The sequence below is a fragment of the Salvelinus namaycush genome, unplaced genomic scaffold (assembly GCF_016432855.1).
Source record: "Salvelinus namaycush isolate Seneca unplaced genomic scaffold, SaNama_1.0 Scaffold1394, whole genome shotgun sequence".
Lineage (NCBI taxonomy): Eukaryota > Metazoa > Chordata > Actinopteri > Salmoniformes > Salmonidae > Salvelinus > Salvelinus namaycush.
In genome coordinates this window covers 42,638-60,000 of record NW_024058113.1, presented here as the reverse complement: position 1 = coordinate 60,000, position 17,363 = coordinate 42,638, and the positions used below count along the sequence as shown (strand labels likewise).

General features: G+C 48.8%; 1 protein-coding gene across 1 annotated transcript in view; it reads right to left on the bottom strand.

Moving 5' to 3' along the window:
* Positions 1-17,363, bottom strand: part of LOC120036614 (unconventional myosin-X-like) — a gene marked incomplete at its 5' end in the record, with an annotated part of 39,664 nt that overhangs the window by 4,216 nt on the left and 18,085 nt on the right. Inside the window, 3 exons of the mRNA XM_038982996.1 lie at positions 546-680; positions 3,804-3,991; positions 4,575-4,733. Of these exons, the coding sequence (XP_038838924.1) occupies positions 546-680; positions 3,804-3,991; positions 4,575-4,733 (482 nt within the window). The remainder of the gene's footprint in view (positions 1-545; positions 681-3,803; positions 3,992-4,574; positions 4,734-17,363) is intronic.

Here is a 17,363-nt window from a genome sequence, read left to right as displayed (position 1 = left end):
CTTTAGTTGTCTTGATAGATGTGGAGGGTCAACTCCTTTAGTTGTCTTGATAGATGTGGAGGGTCAACACCTTTAGTTGTCTTGATAGATGTGGAGGGTCGACTCCTTTAGTTGTCTTGATAGATGTGGAGGGTCAACTCCTTTAGTTGTCTTGATAGATGTGGAGGGTCAACTCCTTTAGTTGTCTTGATAGATGTGGAGGGTCGACGTTTTGCTCCACTTTTCGGTTTACTTCCTGTCTTTAGGTTTGGTGTGGGTTTTAATTTAATTTTCCTCCTCTTGGGTAAATGTAGCAGGTTTCATGTTGGGTGTCTTTTAGGTCCCAGTTGTTGTTGCTAGTCAACTTCCAGTGGACCCCCCATGAGTGTCTTTCAGAACCCCTCCTAAAACCCCACCTGTTTCGTTGTTGTCAGTGACTCTTTGTTAATGTCCTCTTCTGTTTGAGCGACATGTTTGTTTTTCTAGCTGGGGAACGTAACAAGAGACACACCGACCATCAGACAAACCTGTACGGGTCATGGGTGTCTGTAGAATCAGTCAGTTACCTGCTCTGTATAATGGCCTGCTCCACACGGATGCTCCTCTCAGACTGGGGTGTCCCGGCAGAGTTCTGGGACATCACAGATAGGAACTGGAGCAGCAGCTTGGTACTCTCTGTCTTCCCTGCTCCTGACTCTACACTGGAGACAGACACACAGCTATGACTCTACACTGGAGACAGACACACAGCTATGACTCTACACTGGAGACAGACACACAGCTATGACTCTACACTGGAGACAGACACACAGCTATGACTCTACACTGGAGACAGACACACAGCTATGACTCTACACCGGAGACAGACAGACAGCTATGACTCTACACCGGAGACAGACAGACAGCTATGACTCTACACCGGAGACAGACAGACAGCTATGACTCTACACCGGAGACAGACAGACAGCTATGACTCTACACCGGAGACAGACAGACAGCTATGACTCTACACCGGAGACAGACAGACAGCTATGACTCTACACCGGAGACAGACAGACAGCTATGACTCTACACCGGAGACAGACACACAGCTATGACTCTATACTGGAGACAGACACACAGATATGACTCTATACTGGAGACAGACACACAGATATGACTCTATACTGGAGACAGACAGATACAGCGCATTTGGAAAGTATTCAGACTCCTTAACCATTTCCACATTTTGTTACATTACAGCCTTGTTCTAAAATGGATTAAATTGTTTTTCCCCCCTCATCAATCTACCCACAATACCCCATAAAGACAAAGCAAAAACAGGTTTTTAGAAATGTTTAAAAATGTATTAAAAATAAGAATCAGAAACTTTATTTACATAAGTATTCTGACCCTTTGCTATGAGACTCTAAATTGAGCTCTAGTGAATCTTGTTTCCATTGATCATCCTTGAGATGTTTCTACAACTTGATTGGAGTCCACCTGTGGTAAATTCAATTGATTGGACATGATTTGGAAAGGCACACACCTGTCTATATAAGGTTCCACAGTCAACAGTGCATGTCAGAGCAAAAACCAAGCCATGAGGTTGAAGGAATTGTCTGTAGAGCTCAGAGACAAGATTGTGTCGAGGCACAGATCTGGGGAAGGGTACCAAAACATTTCTGCAGCATTGAAGGTCCCCAAGAACACAGTGGCCTCCATCATTCTTAAATGGAAGAAGTTTGGAACCACCAAGACTCTTCCTAGAGCTGGACGCCCGGCCAAACTGAACAATCGGGAGAGAAAAGGTCTTGGTCAGGGAGATGATCAAGAACCTGATAATCACTCTGACAAAGCTCTGGAGTACCTCTGTGGAGATGGTTGTCCTTCTGGAAGGTTATCCCATCTCTGCAGCACTCCACCAATCAGGCCTTTATGGTAGAGTGGCCAGACGGAAGCCACTTCTCAGTAAAAGACACATAACAGACCGCTCTGGTCTGATGAAACCAAGATTGAACTCTTTGGTCTGAATGCAAGCATCATGTCTGGAGGAAACCTGGCACCATCCCTACGGTGAAGCATGGTGGTGGCAGCATCATGTCTGGAGGAAACCTGGCACCATCCCTACGGTGAAGCATGGTGGTGGCAGCATCATGTCTGGAGGAAACCTGGCACCATCCCTACGGTGAAACATGGTGGTGGCAGCATCATGTCTGGAGGAAACCTGGCACCATCCCTACGGTGAAGCATGGTGGTGGCAGCATCAGGTCTGGAGGGAACCTGGCTTCTGTCTGGCCCCTCTACCATAAAGGCCTGAATTTACCACAGGTGGACTCCAATCCTGAGCGCCTCCAGTATAGAGTCATATCACATCTTTCCCTTGATCCTGACTAGTCTCCCAGTCCCTGCTGCTGAAAAACATCCCCACAGCATGATGCTGCCACCACCATGCTTCACCGTAGGGATGGTGCCAGGTTTCCACCAGATATGATGCTTGGCATTCAGGCCAAAGAGTTTGATCTTGGTTTCATCAGACCAGAGAATCTTGTTTCTCATGGTCTGAGAGTCTTTAGGTGCCTTTTGGCAAAATCCAAGCAGGCTGTCATGTGGCTTTTACTGAGGAGTCTCAGTAAAAGCCACATGACAGATGTTTTTCAGCAGCAGGGACTGGGAGACTAGTCAGGATCAAGGGAAAGATGAACGGATCAAAGTACAGAGATATCCTTGATGAAAACCTGCTCCAGAGCGCTCCGGACCTCAGACTGGGGCGAAGGTTCCCCTTCCAACAGGACAACGACCCTAAGCACACAGCCAAGACAACACAGGAGTGGCTTTGGGACAAGTCTCAATGTCCTTGAGTGGCCCAGTCAGAGCCCAGACTTGAACCCGATCGAACATCTCTGGAGAGACCTGAAAATAGCTGTGCAGCGACGCTCCCCATCCAACCTGACAGAGCTTGAGAGGATCTGCAGAGAAGAATGGGAGAAACTCCCCAAATACAGGTGTGCCAAGCTTGTAGCGTCATACCCAAGACGACTCAAGGCTGTAATCGCTGCCAAAGGTGCTTCAACAAAGTACTGAGTAAAGGGTCTGAATACTTATGGAAATGTGATATTTCAGTTTTTGCAAACATTTCTAAAAACCTGTTTTCGCTTTGTCATTATGGGGTATTGTAATGTCATTGTGGGGTATTGTGATGTCATTGTGGGGTATTGTGATGTCATTGTGGGGTATTGTGATGTCATTGTGGGGTATTGTGATGTCATTGTGGGGTAGTGTGATGTCATTGTGGGGTAGTGTGATGTCATTGTGGGGTATTGTGATGTCATTGTGGGGTATTGTGATGTCATTGTGGGGTAGTGTGATGTCATTGTGGGGTATTGTGATGTCATTGTGGGGTATTGTGATGTCATTGTGGGGTATTGTGATGTCATTGTGGGGTATTGTGATGTCATTGTGGGGTATTGTGATGTCATTGTGGGGTATTGTGATGTCATTGTGGGGTATTGTGATGTCATTGTGGGGTAGTGTGTGTGTAGATTGATGAGGGGGGAGAAAAAACAATATAATCCATTTCAGAATAAGGCTGTAAAGACAAAATGTGAAAAGTCCAGGAGTGAATACTTTCCTCAGGCACAGCATGTCAGCTATCATATAACATCTCTCTTCAATATGAAGCCCCAAATCCTGCACTACGAACATACATTACATATTTATAAAATTTATAAAAAATACATATGACAAGGTGTACCATGTATTACAACTAGGTGTTGGAGTCTAGTCTCTCGTGACGACAGTAGCTACTAGTTAATGTCATGTTCCCAAGGCCCTGGTGAACTGACCTGATGAGAACACACTGGCTGTCGTGTCTCTTCCAGAGACAGCGGTAACACTCGTTGGCCACAGCGAAGATATGAGGGGGCAGCTCTCCCAGGTGGTGTCTACTATACAGGTCTACTGCTGCTGGGTCGTACAGACCTGAGATCTGCTTATAGGGGTTCACCGCTGCTAGGATAGAGCCTATGTTGGTCTGAGACAGGGGAGAGAGGATGATAGAGGAGAGGAGACAGGGGAGAGAGGAGAAGAAGAGACCGGGGAGAGAGGATGATAGAGAAGAGGAGACAGAGGAGAGAGGATGTCTGGTAGGGTTGGACCATAACACTGTCTTACATACAGTAGATAATGTCTGTCTGGTAGGGTTAGACTATAACACTGTCTTACATACAGTAGATAATGTCTGTCTGGTAGGGTTAGACTATAACACTGTCTTACATAGATAATGTCTGTCTGGTAGGTTGGACTATAACAGTGTCTTACATAGATAATGTCTGTCTGGTAGGGTTGGACTATAACAGTGTCTTACATACAGTAGATAATGTCTGTCTGGTAGGGTTGGACTATAACACTGTCTTACATACAGTAGATAATGTCTGTCTGGTAGGGTTAGACTATAACACTGTCTTACATACAGTAGATAATGTCTGTCTGGTAGGGTTGGACTATAACACTGTCTTACATACAGTAGATAATGTCTGTCTGGTAGGGTTGGACTATAACAGTGTCTTACATAGATAATGTCTGTCTGGTAGGGTTGGACTATAACAGTGTCTTACATAGATGCAGTCCTTCTGGTAGCGTAGGTAAAGGTTGTACATGATGGCAGCTTCATGTAGCTCTGCCAGAGAAGACATGTCCTCTACTCCATTAATACTGGTGAGGTGCATAGGAAACACCTGGTCTCTGCTCAGCTCCCCCTGCTGCAGGTACATCACCTGAGACACAGAGACACAACAGGAAGTTATAGCTTTACTGCTGCAGGTACATCACCTGAGACAAGTCCTCTTCAGCTTCCCTGTCCAACTCTCTCCTCAGCTTCCCTGTCCAACTCTCTCCTCAGCTTCCCTGTCCAACTCTCTCCTCAGCTTCCCTGTCCAACTCTCTCCTCAGCTTCCCTTCCCTGTCCAACTCTCTCCTCAGCTTCCCTTCCCTGTCCAACTCTCTCCTCAGCTTCCCTTCCCTGTCCAACTCTCTCCTCAGCTTCCCTTCCCTGTCCAACTCTCTCCTCAGCTTCCCTTCCAACTCTCTCCTCAGCCCAACTCTCTCCTCAGCCCACCTCCCTGTCCAACTCTCTCCTCAGCTTCCCTTCCCTGTCCAACTCTCTCCTCAGCTTCCCTTCCCTCCCAACTCTCTCCTCAGCCTCCCTTCCCTCCCAACTCTCTCCTCAGCCTGTCTGTCGCCAGAGGTCACCACAACATTCATATTGAATGGGCTCCAGAGTGTACGCGCAGCACGTGTGATCTTGTACATCGGCCTTGGTATATTCCCTGTACAAACTCCTTACCCGGTCAGCCAGTGGAACTGGTAGAAGACTGGATTCCAAGATGGACAGAGAGAGAATAAAGGAGAGGGCTATACATTTCTCTAATGGCGTCACTACAGACCCTGGTTCGATTCCAAGCTGTATCACAACCAGCCGTGATTGGGAGTCCCATAGGGCGGCGCACAATTGGACTAGCGTCGCCCGGGTTTGGCCGGGGTAGGCCGTCAATGTAATATAAGAATTTGTTCTTCACTGACTTGCCTAGTTAAATAAAAGGTTAAATAAAATAGTTCAGATCTTTGTTAATGAGTTGGTGTCCATCGTTATGCTACGTTGTTATAAGGAACTGGACAACATCCTGAACTTAGAGATGAGGAGTAGAAAGGTTTGACCAATAGGAAAGGAAGTGGAAACTATCAGTAGTCAGTAACATCAGTTCCAGTAATGGTGTGACCAACACAACACTTACATCAATGTAATAAATCAGGAAATGTGTTATCCATGACACCAGGCTGGCTCTGGCCCATGCGACACCTTGCTAAACCATTGGTCAATTACAGGACAATCGGCAGCTAGGTGGGGACAATCGGCAGCTAGGTGGGGACAATAGGCAGCTAGGTGGGGACAATAGGCAGCTAGGTGGGGACAATAGGCAGCTAGGTGGGGACAATCGGCAGCTAGGTGGGGACAATGGGCAGCTAGGTGGGGACAATAGGCAGCTAGGTGGGGACAATAGGCAGCTAGGTGGGGACAATAGGCAGCTAGGTGGGGACAATGGGCAGCTAGGTGGGGACAATGGGCAGCTAGGTGGGGACAATGGGCAGCTAGGTGGGGACAACCGGCAGCTAGGTGGGGACAATCGGCAGCTAGGTGGGGACAACCGGCAGCTAGGTGGGGACAATCGGCAGCTGGGTGGGGACAATCGGCAGCTGGGTGGGGACAATCGGCAGCTGGGTGGGGACAATAGGCAGCTGGGTGGGGACAACAGGCAGCTAGGTGGGGACAACAGGCAGCTAGGTGGGGACAATAGGCAGCTAGGTGGGGACAACAGGCAGCTAGGTGGGGACAACAGGCAGCTAGGTGGGGACAACAGGCAGCTAGGTGGGGACAACAGGCAGCTAAGTGAGGACAACAGGCAGCTAAGTGAGGACAACAGGCAGCTAGGTGGGGACAACAGGCAGCTAGGTGGGGACCATAGGCAGCTAGGTGGGGACAACAGGCAGCTAGGTGGGGACAACAGGCAGCTAGGTGGGGACAACAGGCAGCTAGGTGGGGACAACAGGCAGCTAGGTGGGGACAACAGGCAGCTAGGTGGGGACAATAGGCAGCTAGGTGGGGACAACAGGCAGCTAAGTGAGGACAACAGGCAGCTAGGTGGGGACAACAGGCAGCTAGGTGGGGACCATAGGCAGCTAGGTGGGGACAACAGGCAGCTAGGTGGGGACAACAGGCAGCTAGGTGGGGACAATAGGCAGCTAGGTGGGGACAATAGGCAGCTAGGTGGGGACAATAGGCAGCTAGGTGGGGACAATAGGCAGCTAGGTGGGGACAATAGGCAGCTAGGTGGGGACAATAGGCAGCTAGGTGGGGAATCAGGACAATTGGCTTCCTGCCAGACCCCCACTCCCTCTGGTTGATAGGCACCAGGCAGCGGCCCATCCCATATTAGACAGAGGACGGACTACACACACACAGTTGTCAGCAAAAAACAAATGTAAAAAAAAAAAAAATCGAATTGTTGTATAGTGTGATCCGTATGGATCCTATAATCATTGTAAGTACAGCTGTATTTTAGTCAGAACTTAACAATCTGTATCTGCGCAAGTCAATCATAAACTGTCAGCATCAATGCTACAGTGTTGCTGTGGAAACATCTCCACTACCCTACAGTGTGGCTGTGGAAACATCTCCACTACCCTACAGTGTTGCTGTGGAAACATCTCCACTACCCTACAGTGTTGCTGTGGAAACATCTCCACTACCCTACAGTGTGACTGTGGAAACATCTCCACTACCCTACAGTGTGGCTGTGGAAACATCTCCACTACCCTACAGTGTGGCTGTGGAAACATCTCCACTACCCTACAGTGTTGCTGTGGAAACATCTCCACTACCCTACAGTGTGACTGTGGAAACATCTCCACTACCCTACAGTGTTGCTGTGGAAACATCTCCACTACCCTACAGTGTTGCTGTGGAAACATCTCCACTACCCTACAGTGTGGCTGTGGAAACATCTCCACTATCCTACAGTGTTGCTGTGGAAACATCTCCACTACCCTACAGTGTTGCTGTGGAAACATCTCCACTATCCTACAGTGTGGCTGTGGAAACATCTCCACTATCCTACAGTGTGGCTGTGGAAACATCTCCACTATCCTACAGTGTGGCTGTGGAAACATCTCCACTACCCTACAGTGTTGCTGTGGAAACATCTCCACTACCCTACAGTGTTGCTGTGGAAACATCTCCACTACCCTACAGTGTTGCTGTGGAAACATCTCCACTACCCTACAGTGTGGCTGTGGAAACATCTCCACTATCCTACAGTGTTGCTGTGGAAACATCTCCACTACCCTACAGTGTTGCTGTGGAAACATCTCCACTACCCTACAGTGTTGCTGTGGAAACACCTCCACTACCCTACAGTGTTGCTGTGGAAACATCTCCACTACCCTACAGTGTGGCTGTGGAAACATCTCCACTACCCTACAGTGTGGCTGTGGAAACATCTCCACTACCCTACAGTGTTGCTGTGGAAACACCTCCACTACCCTACAGTGTGGCTGTGGAAACACCTCCACTACCCTACAGTGTGGCTGTGGAAACATCTCCACTACCCTACAGTGTGGCTGTGGAAACATCTCCACTACCCTACAGTGTGGCTGTGGAAACACCTCCACTACCCTACAGTGTTGCTGTGGAAACACCTCCACTACCCTACAGTGTTGCTGTGGAAACACCTCCACTACCCTACAGTGTGGCTGTGGAAACATCTCCACTACCCTACAGTGTGGCTGTGGAAACATCTCCACTACCCTACAGTGTTGCTGTGGAAACATCTCCACTACCCTACAGTGTGGCTGTGGAAACATCTCCACTACCCTACAGTGTGGCTGATGGAAACATCTCCACTACCCTACAGTGTTGCTGTGGAAACATCTCCACTACCCTACAGTGTGGCTGTGGAAACATCTCCACTACCCTACAGTGTTGCTGTGGAAACATCTCCACTACCCTACAGTGTTGCTGTGGAAACATCTCCACTACCCTACAGTGTGACTGATGGAAACATCTCCACTACCCTACAGTGTGGCTGTGGAAACATCTCCACTACCCTACAGTGTGGCTGTGGAAACATCTCCACTACCCTACAGTGTGGCTGTGGAAACATCTCCACTACCCTACAGTGTGGCTGTGGAAACATCTCCACTACCCTACAGTGTTGCTGTGGAAACATCTCCACTACCCTACAGTGTGGCTGTGGAAACATCTCCACTACCCTACAGTGTGGCTGTGGAAACATCTCCACTACCCTACAGTGTGGCTGTGGAAACATCTCCACTACCCTACAGTGTGACTGTGGAAACATCTCCACTACCCTACAGTGTGGCTGTGGAAACATCTCCACTACCCTACAGTGTTGCTGTGGAAACATCTCCACTACCCTACAGTGTGGCTGTGGAAACATCTCCACTACCCTACAGTGTGGCTGTGGAAACATCTCCACTACCCTACAGTGTGACTGATGGAAACATCTCCACTACCCTACAGTGTGGCTGTGGAAACATCTCCACTACCCTACAGTGTGGCTGTGGAAACATCTCCACTACCCTACAGTGTGGCTGTGGAAACATCTCCACTACCCTACAGTGTGGCTGTGGAAACATCTCCACTACCCTACAGTGTGGCTGTGGAAACATCTCCACTACCCTACAGTGTGGCTGTGGAAACATCTCCACTACCCTACAGTGTGACTGTGGAAACATCTCCACTACCCTACAGTGTGGCTGTGGAAACATCTCCACTACCCTACAGTGTTGCTGTGGAAACATCTCCACTACCCTACAGTGTGGCTGTGGAAACATCTCCACTACCCTACAGTGTGGCTGTGGAAACATCTCCACTACCCTACAGTGTGGCTGTGGAAACATCTCCACTACCCTACAGTGTTGCTGTGGAAACATCTCCACTACCCTACAGTGTGACTGTGGGTACCTGAGGCAGCGTGAGAGGCTGCTGGGTTCTGTGAGAGTGAAGAAACCACGACGGAGCTTTGTTTAGCCTGGAGCTAATGAATATGCATGTAGTGGGAGGGGCAGCAGACAGACCCAGCTGTATGGGGATCAATGGAACCCTGCAGGAGAATTCAAACTGAATACAGAACACAAAATGTGCCCACACTAGGACTGTGCCCACACTAGGACTGTGCCCACACTAGGACTGTGCCCACACTAGGACTGTGCCCACACTAGGACTGTGCCCACACTAGGACTGTGCCCACACTAGGACTGTGCCCACACTAGGACTGTGCCCACACTAGGACTGTGCCCACACTAGGACTGTGCCCAACAACAAAAAATCTTGGTCGACAAGCTTGGCACACCTGTATTTGGGGAGTTTCTCCCATTCTTCTCTGCAGATCCTCTCAAGCTCTGTCAGGTTGGATGGGGAGCGTCGCTGCACAGCTATTTTCAGGTCTCTCCAGAGATATTCGATCGGGTTCAAGTCCGGGACACTCAAGGACATTCATAGACAAGTCCCAAAGCCGCTCTTACGTTGTCTTGGCTGTGTGCTTAGGGTCGAAGTCCTGTTGGAACATGAACCTTCACCCCAGTCTGGTGCAGGTTTTCATCAAGGTGACACTTGGCATTCAGGCCAAAGAGTTCATTCTTGGTTTCATCAGACCACCATGCTTCACCGTAGTGATGGTACCAGGTTTCCTCCAGATGTGACGCTTGGCATTGAACTCTTTGGACTGAAATTTTGTTTTCATCAGACCAGAGAATCTTGTTTCTCATGGTCTGAGAGTCTTTAGGTGCATTTTGGCAAACTCCAAGCGGGCTGTCGTGTGTCTTTTAGTGTGGCTAAAAGGGCTTCCGTCTGGCCACTACCATAAAGACCTGGTGAAGTGCTGCAGATACAGTTGTCCTTCTGGAAGGTTCTCCCATCTCCACAGAGGAACTCTCGAGCTCTGTCAGAGTGACCATTGGGTTCTTGGTCACCTCCCATGTCCAATCAATTGAATTTACTTCAGGTTGAATCCAATCAAATTGTAGAAACATCTCAAGGATGATCAATGGAAACAGGATGCACCTGAGCTCAATTTCAAGTCTCGTAGCAAAGGGTCTGAATACTTATGTAAATAAAGTATGTTAATTTTTACGACATTTGCAAAAAAAATCTAAAAACCAGTTTTTTCTTTGTTATGGGGTATTGTGTGTAGATTGATGATAATTTTTTATTTATTACATTTTTTAATTAGGCTGTAACCTAACAAAATGTGGAATAAGTCAAGGGGTTTGAAAACTTCCCGAATGCACAATCTAAAAAAAAAAAATCAGGCAGACAACCTAAGAAAATTAACAACAATGACAAATGGTTTGAAGAACGCAAAAACCTAAAGAAAGAAATTGAGAAACCTATCCAACCTAAAACATAGAGACCCAGAAAACCTGAGCCGTCACTGTGGTGAAATCACTAAAACAATACAGACATACATCTGAAAGAGAGGACGACCAAGGCACATAACTAACACCATTATGAGGGACACATTCACACAGCTGGAGATGGAGCTGGTAGATGCTGCTGCTCCAACAGCATTTCAACACCAGACAGCACAGACCAACACAACCCCCTCAACCAGACAGACAGATGGAGATGGAGCTGGTAGATGCTGCTGCTCCAACAGCATTTCAACACCAGACAGCACAGACCCCAACACAACAACAACCCCTCAACCAGACACGGACAGATGGAGAGAGAGAGACAGAGACAGAGAGAGACAGAGACAGAGACAGAGAGTGTCTACACTCTGGTGAAAAACACCAACAGGAGGGGGAGGAAAAAAAACTGCCCAACTGAAGGAGGATGGGCAAAAGCTCAGATGCGACAAAGAAGAATTCATGAGACCTGACCATCCCCCAAGATAAGCCAACAGAACAGCCCTCTGCAGACCCAGACTGCAGGCAGGACCCACCAACCCATCAGACCCAACCCACCCCCGATAACCCCCACTGAGGACACACACAAGCCACAGATTGTACTCGTTACAAAACACCCAGAGATTGTGCTCCTTATAGACTGAAATGGGGAATACATGAATGAGAAAACATAAAAAAGCAAAACTATTGTGCCAAACCTCTAGGCGTGCCCTGGAGCTGCTGTCAGAGGACCGACAGTCAGAGGACCGACAGTCAGAGGACCGACTAGGTGGCCACAGCACCCAAGGGAATGATTGAAAATGCTTCTTCCACTTTCCCTAACACACGAGTGGTCATCTCCACCCTGCTACCACAAAAATACTTTCATCCTGCCACCTTACAGCATGTGAATGCAAGCATTTCCTGCGACTGTGCTTCAAAACCCGACGTTTACCTGGCTCATCAACCCACGCTGGATTTGGACCACTCTATGACCAGGTACACCTGTACAAGACCACAGTCCCAACCTTTGCCAGCCCCCTGAAAGACATTGCACTCAGCCCCCGGAGCCAGCCTCCCAAACAGGCCCTGGCGGAGCCAGCCTCCCAAACAGGCCCTGGCGGAGCCAGCCTCCCAAACAGGCCCTGGCGGAGCCAGCCTCCCAAACAGGCCCTGGCGGAGCCAGCCTCCCAAACAGGCCCTGGCGGAGCCAGCCTCCCAAACAGGCCCTGGCGGAGCCAGCCTCCCAAACAGGCCCTGGCGGAGCCAGCCTCCCAAACAGGCCCTGGCGGAGCCAGCCTCCCAAACAGGCCCTGGCGGAGCCAGCCTCCTGGTGTGAGTAGTTGAAATAGCCTAGAAATGAAGATAAAATGAAGATAAAATAGCTCAGACTTTTATTTAGAGTGTATATTTGATCTTCATTTCTAGGCTATTTCATATTTCATTTAGAGTGTATAGACCGACGGCCTGTATAGGTCTGGACCGATACACACATTTTTGAGTTTGTATATAGTTAATAATTTAACTTTGTGTGTGTAGCCTTTTCCTGCAGTCAAATTACCTTCTCAATCTCTTCATTCAAAGACTCAAATCATGGACACGCTTACGGACAGTTGTGGCTGCTTTGTGTGATGTATTGTCGTCCCTACCTTCTTGCCCTTTGTGCTGTCGTCTGTGCCCAATAATGTTTTTAACCATGTTTTGTGCTGCTACCATGTTATGTTGCTACCATGCTGTGTAGGCAAGGCAGCAACACATGACATGTTGTCTTAGGTCTCTCTTTATGTAGTGTTGTATTGTCACTCTTGTTGTGATGTGTGTTTTGTCCTATATTAATATTGTATTTATTTTTAATCCCAGCCCCCGTCCCTGCAGGACGTCATTGTAAATAAGAATTTGTTCTTAACTGACTTGTTAAATAAAGGTTCAATGAAGGTTAAATAAGTGGCCTCAAGAGTCTGGTCCACGTTTTCTCTGGGTGTCTCAGGATTAGTTATGAAGGTAAGTAAGAGTCTGGTCCACGTTTTCCCTGGGTGTCTCAGGATTAGTTATGAAGGTTAGTAAGAGTCTGGTCCACGTTTTCCCTGGGTGTCTCAGGATTAGTTATGAAGGTTAGTAAGAGTCTGGTCCACGTTTTCCCTGGGTGTCTCAGGATTAGTTATGAAGGTTAGTAAGAGTCTGGTCCACGTTTTCCCTGGGTGTCTCAGGATTAGTTATGAAGGTTAGTAAGAGTCTGGTCCACGTTTTCCCTGGTTGTCTCAGGATTAGTTATGAAGGTTAGTAAGAGTCCGGCCACGTTTTCCCTGGGTGTCTCAGGATTAGTTATGAAGGTAAGTAAGAGTCTGGTCCACGTTTTCCCTGGGTGTCTCAGGATTAGTTATGAAGGTTAGTAAGAGTCTGGTCCACGTTTTCCCTGGGTGTCTCAGGATTAGTTATGAAGGTTAGTAAGAGTCTGGTCCACGTTTTCCCTGGGTGTCTCTGGATTAGTTATGAAGGTTAGTAAGAGTCTGGTCCACGTTTTCCCTGGGTGTCTCAGGATTAGGGTTAGTTATGAAGGTTAGTAAGAGTCCGGTCCACGTTTTCCCTGGGTGTCTCTGGATTAGTTATGAAGGTTAGTAAGAGTCTGGTCCACGTTTTCCCTGGGTGTCTCAGGATTAGGGTTAGTTATGAAGGTTAGTAAGAGTCCGGTCCACGTTTTCCCTGGTTGTCTCAGGATTAGTTATGAAGGTTAGTAAGAGTCCGGTCCACGTTTTCCCTGGGTGTCTCAGGATTAGGATTAGTTATGAAGGTTAGTAAGAGTCTGGTCCACGTTTTCCCTGGGTGTCTCAGGATTAGGATTAGTTATGAAGGTTAGTAAGAGTCCGGTCCACGTTTTCCCTGGGTGTCTCAGGATTAGGGTTAGTTATGAAGGTTAGTAAGAGTCTGGTCCACGTTTTCCCTGGGTGTCTCGGGATTAGTTATGAAGGTTAGTAAGAGTCCGGTCCACGTTTTCCCTGGGTGTCTCAGGATTAGGATTAGTTATGAAGGGTAGTAAGAGTCCGGTCCACGTTTTCCCTGGGTGTCTCAGGATTAGGGTTAGTTATGAAGGTTAGTAAGAGTCCGGTCCACGTTTTCCCTGGTTGTCTCGTGATTAGTTATGCAGGTAAGTAAGAGTCTGGTCCACGTTTTCCCTGGGTGTCTCAGGATTAGTTATGAAGGTTAGTAAGAGTCTGGTCCACGTTTTCCCTGGGTGTCTCAGGATTAGGGTTAGTTATGAAGGTTAGTAAGAGTCCGGTCCACGTTTTCCCTGGGTGTCTCAGGATTAGGATTAGTTATGAAGGTTAGTAAGAGTCCGGTCCACGTTTTCCCTGGGTGTCTCAGGATTAGGATTAGTTATGAAGGTTAGTAAGAGTCCGGTCCACGTTTTCCCTGGGTGTCTCAGGATTAGTTATGAAGGTAAGTAAGAGTCCGGTCCACGTTTTCCCTGGGTGTCTCAGGATTAGTTATGAAGGTAAGTAAGAGTCTGGTCCACGTTTTCCCTGGGTGTCTCAGGATTAGTTATGAAGGTTAGTAAGAGTCTGGTCCACGTTTTCCCTGGGTGTCTCAGGATTAGGGATACGAGTCTGTCCCTCCCTTCTCCATGCCTGTCCTGGCTGTCTCAGACAGTGAGTAATGGCAGAGTCACACAGATACCCTGAAGCAGGCGACTGGGCAGCTATACAGAGCAGAGTCACACAGATCCCCTGAAGCTAGTGCCTGGGCAGCTATACAGAGCAGAGTCACACAGATCCCCTGAAGCTAGTGGCTGGGTAGCTAGACAGAGCAGAGGGGTTCACACCACTTAGCTTGAGGAACCAGCACGAAAAAGTATGGGGGACCAGTATGAAATATACCAAAAATATACTCATCCAATACTCTAAATCGCTCTGGATGAGAGCGTCTGTTAAATGAACATAACGTCAAATGAAGAAATAATAATATGATGGGGCAATTATATCCCCTAACCCTTAACCCCTGGCCCTGTATTATATACTACCTCCTGTAGGTGGGGCAATTATATCCCCTAACCCTTAACCCCTGGCCCCTGGGCCGATATTATATACTACCTCCTGTAGGTGGGGCAATTATATCCCCTAACCCTAACCCTGGGCCGATATTATATACTACCTCCTGTAGGTGGGGCAATTATATCCCCTAACCCTAACCCTGGGCCGATATTATATACTACCTCCAGTAGGTGGCGCCAGTCCCATGACTGAAGCTAACTAACTACCTCCAGTAGGTGGCGCCAGTCCCATGACTGAAGCTAACTAACTACCTCCAGTAGGTGGCGCCAGTCCCATGACTGAAGCTAACTAACTACCTCCAGTAGGTGGCGCCAGTCCCATGACTGAAGCTAACTAACTACCTCCTGTAGGTGGCGCCAGTCCCATGACTGAAGCTAACTAACTACCTCCAGTAGGTGGAGCCAGTCCCATGACTGAAGCTAACTAACTACCTCCAGTAGGTGGCGCCAGTCCCATGACTGAAGCTAACTAACTACCTCCAGTAGGTGGCGCCAGTCCCATGACTGAAGCTAACTAACTACCTCCTGTAGGTGGCGCCAGTCCCATGACTGAAGCTAACTAACTACCTCCAGTAGGTGGCGCCAGTCCCATGACTGAAGCTTTCCTGTGATTCCTGCTCAGGATTCCTGGGAGAGAGACACACAAAGACAACCCCTAGTGACCTCAGAACATTCTTGGAGGATATGATGACAACATGTAAGAATGAAGATTAGATGGGGCAGATGGGTAGGAATGTGGGAGGGATGTCTCAGCTTCCAGTATTTGTGTGTCGGGGGTTAGGGTCAGTTTGTTATATCTGGAGTACTTCTCCTGTCTTATCCGGTGTCCTGTGTGAATTTAAGTATGCTCTCTCTAATTCTCTTTCTTTCTCTCTCTCTCTCTCTCGGAGGACCTGAGCCCTAGGACCATGCGTCAGGACTACCTGGCTTGATGACTCCTTGCTCAGTCCACCTGGCCGTGCTGCTGCTCCAGTTTCAACTGTTCTGCCTGCGGCTATGGAACCCTGACCTGTTCACCGGATGTGCTACCTGTCCCAGACCTGCTGTTTTCAACTCTCTAGAGACCGCAGGAGCGGTAGAGATACTCTTAATGATCGGCTATGAAAAGCCAACTGACATTTACTCCTGAGGTGCTGACTTGCTGCACCCTCGACAACTACTGTGATTATTATTATTTGACCATGCTGGTCATTTATGAACATTTTAACATCTTGGCCATGTTCTGTTATAATCTCCAACCGGCACAGCCAGAAGAGGACTGGCCACCCCTCATAGCCTGGTTCCTCGCTAGGTTTCTTCCTAGGTTTTGGCCTTTCTAGGGAGTTTTTCCTAGCCACCGTGCTTCTACACCTGCATTGCTTGCTGCTTGGGGTTTTAGGCTGGGTTTCTGTACAGCACTTTGTGACATCAGCTGATGTATTTATAAAGCCCTTCTTACATTTGATTGATTGAGAATTCAGAAACAGACACGGACTGATGAGTAGCTACTTTTCTCCGATACTTTTCTCAGGTAAAATGCAAGATTAACTTTAGGAAATATAAATACATTTCATTTGATGGATGGGCAGGGGGGAGATGGGCAAGAATGTGGGAGGGATGGGCAGGGGGGAGATGGGTAAGAATGTGGGAGGGATGGGCAGGGGGGAGATGGGTAAGAATGTGGGAGGGCTGGGCAAGGGGGAGATGGGTAGGAATGTGGGAGGGATGGGCAGGGGGGAGATGGGCAGGAATGTGGGAGGGATGGGCAAGAATGTGGGAGGGCTGGGTAAGAATGTGGGAGGGCTGGGTAAGAATGTGGGAGGGATGGGCAAGAATGTGGGAGGGCTGGGTAAGAATGTGGGAGGGCTGGGCAAGAATGTGGGAGGGCTGGGTAAGAATGTGGGAGGGATGGGCAGGGGGAGAGATGGGTAAGAATGTGGGAGGGATGGGCAGGGGGAGAGATGGGTAAGAATGTGGGAGGGATGGGCAGGGGGAGAGATGGGTAAGAATGTGGGAGGGATGGGCAGGGGAGAGATGTGTAGGAATGTGGGAGGGATGGGCAGGGGGAAAGATGGGCAGGAATGTGGGAGGGATGGGCAGGAATGTGGGAGGGATGGGCAGGAATGTGGGAGGGATGGGCAGGGGGAGAGATGGGTAGGAATGTGGGAGGGATGGGCAGGGGGAGAGATGGGTAGGAATGTGGGAGGGATGGGCAGGGGGAGAGATGGGTAAGAATGTGGGAGGGATGGGCAGGGGGGAGATGGGTAGGAATGTGGGAGGGATGGGCAGGGGGGAGATGGGTAGGAATGTGGGAGGGATGGGCAGGGGGGAGATGGGTAGGAATGTGGGAGGGATGGGCAAGAATGTGGGAGGGATGGGCAGGGGGAGAGATGGGTAAGAATGTGGGAGGGATGGG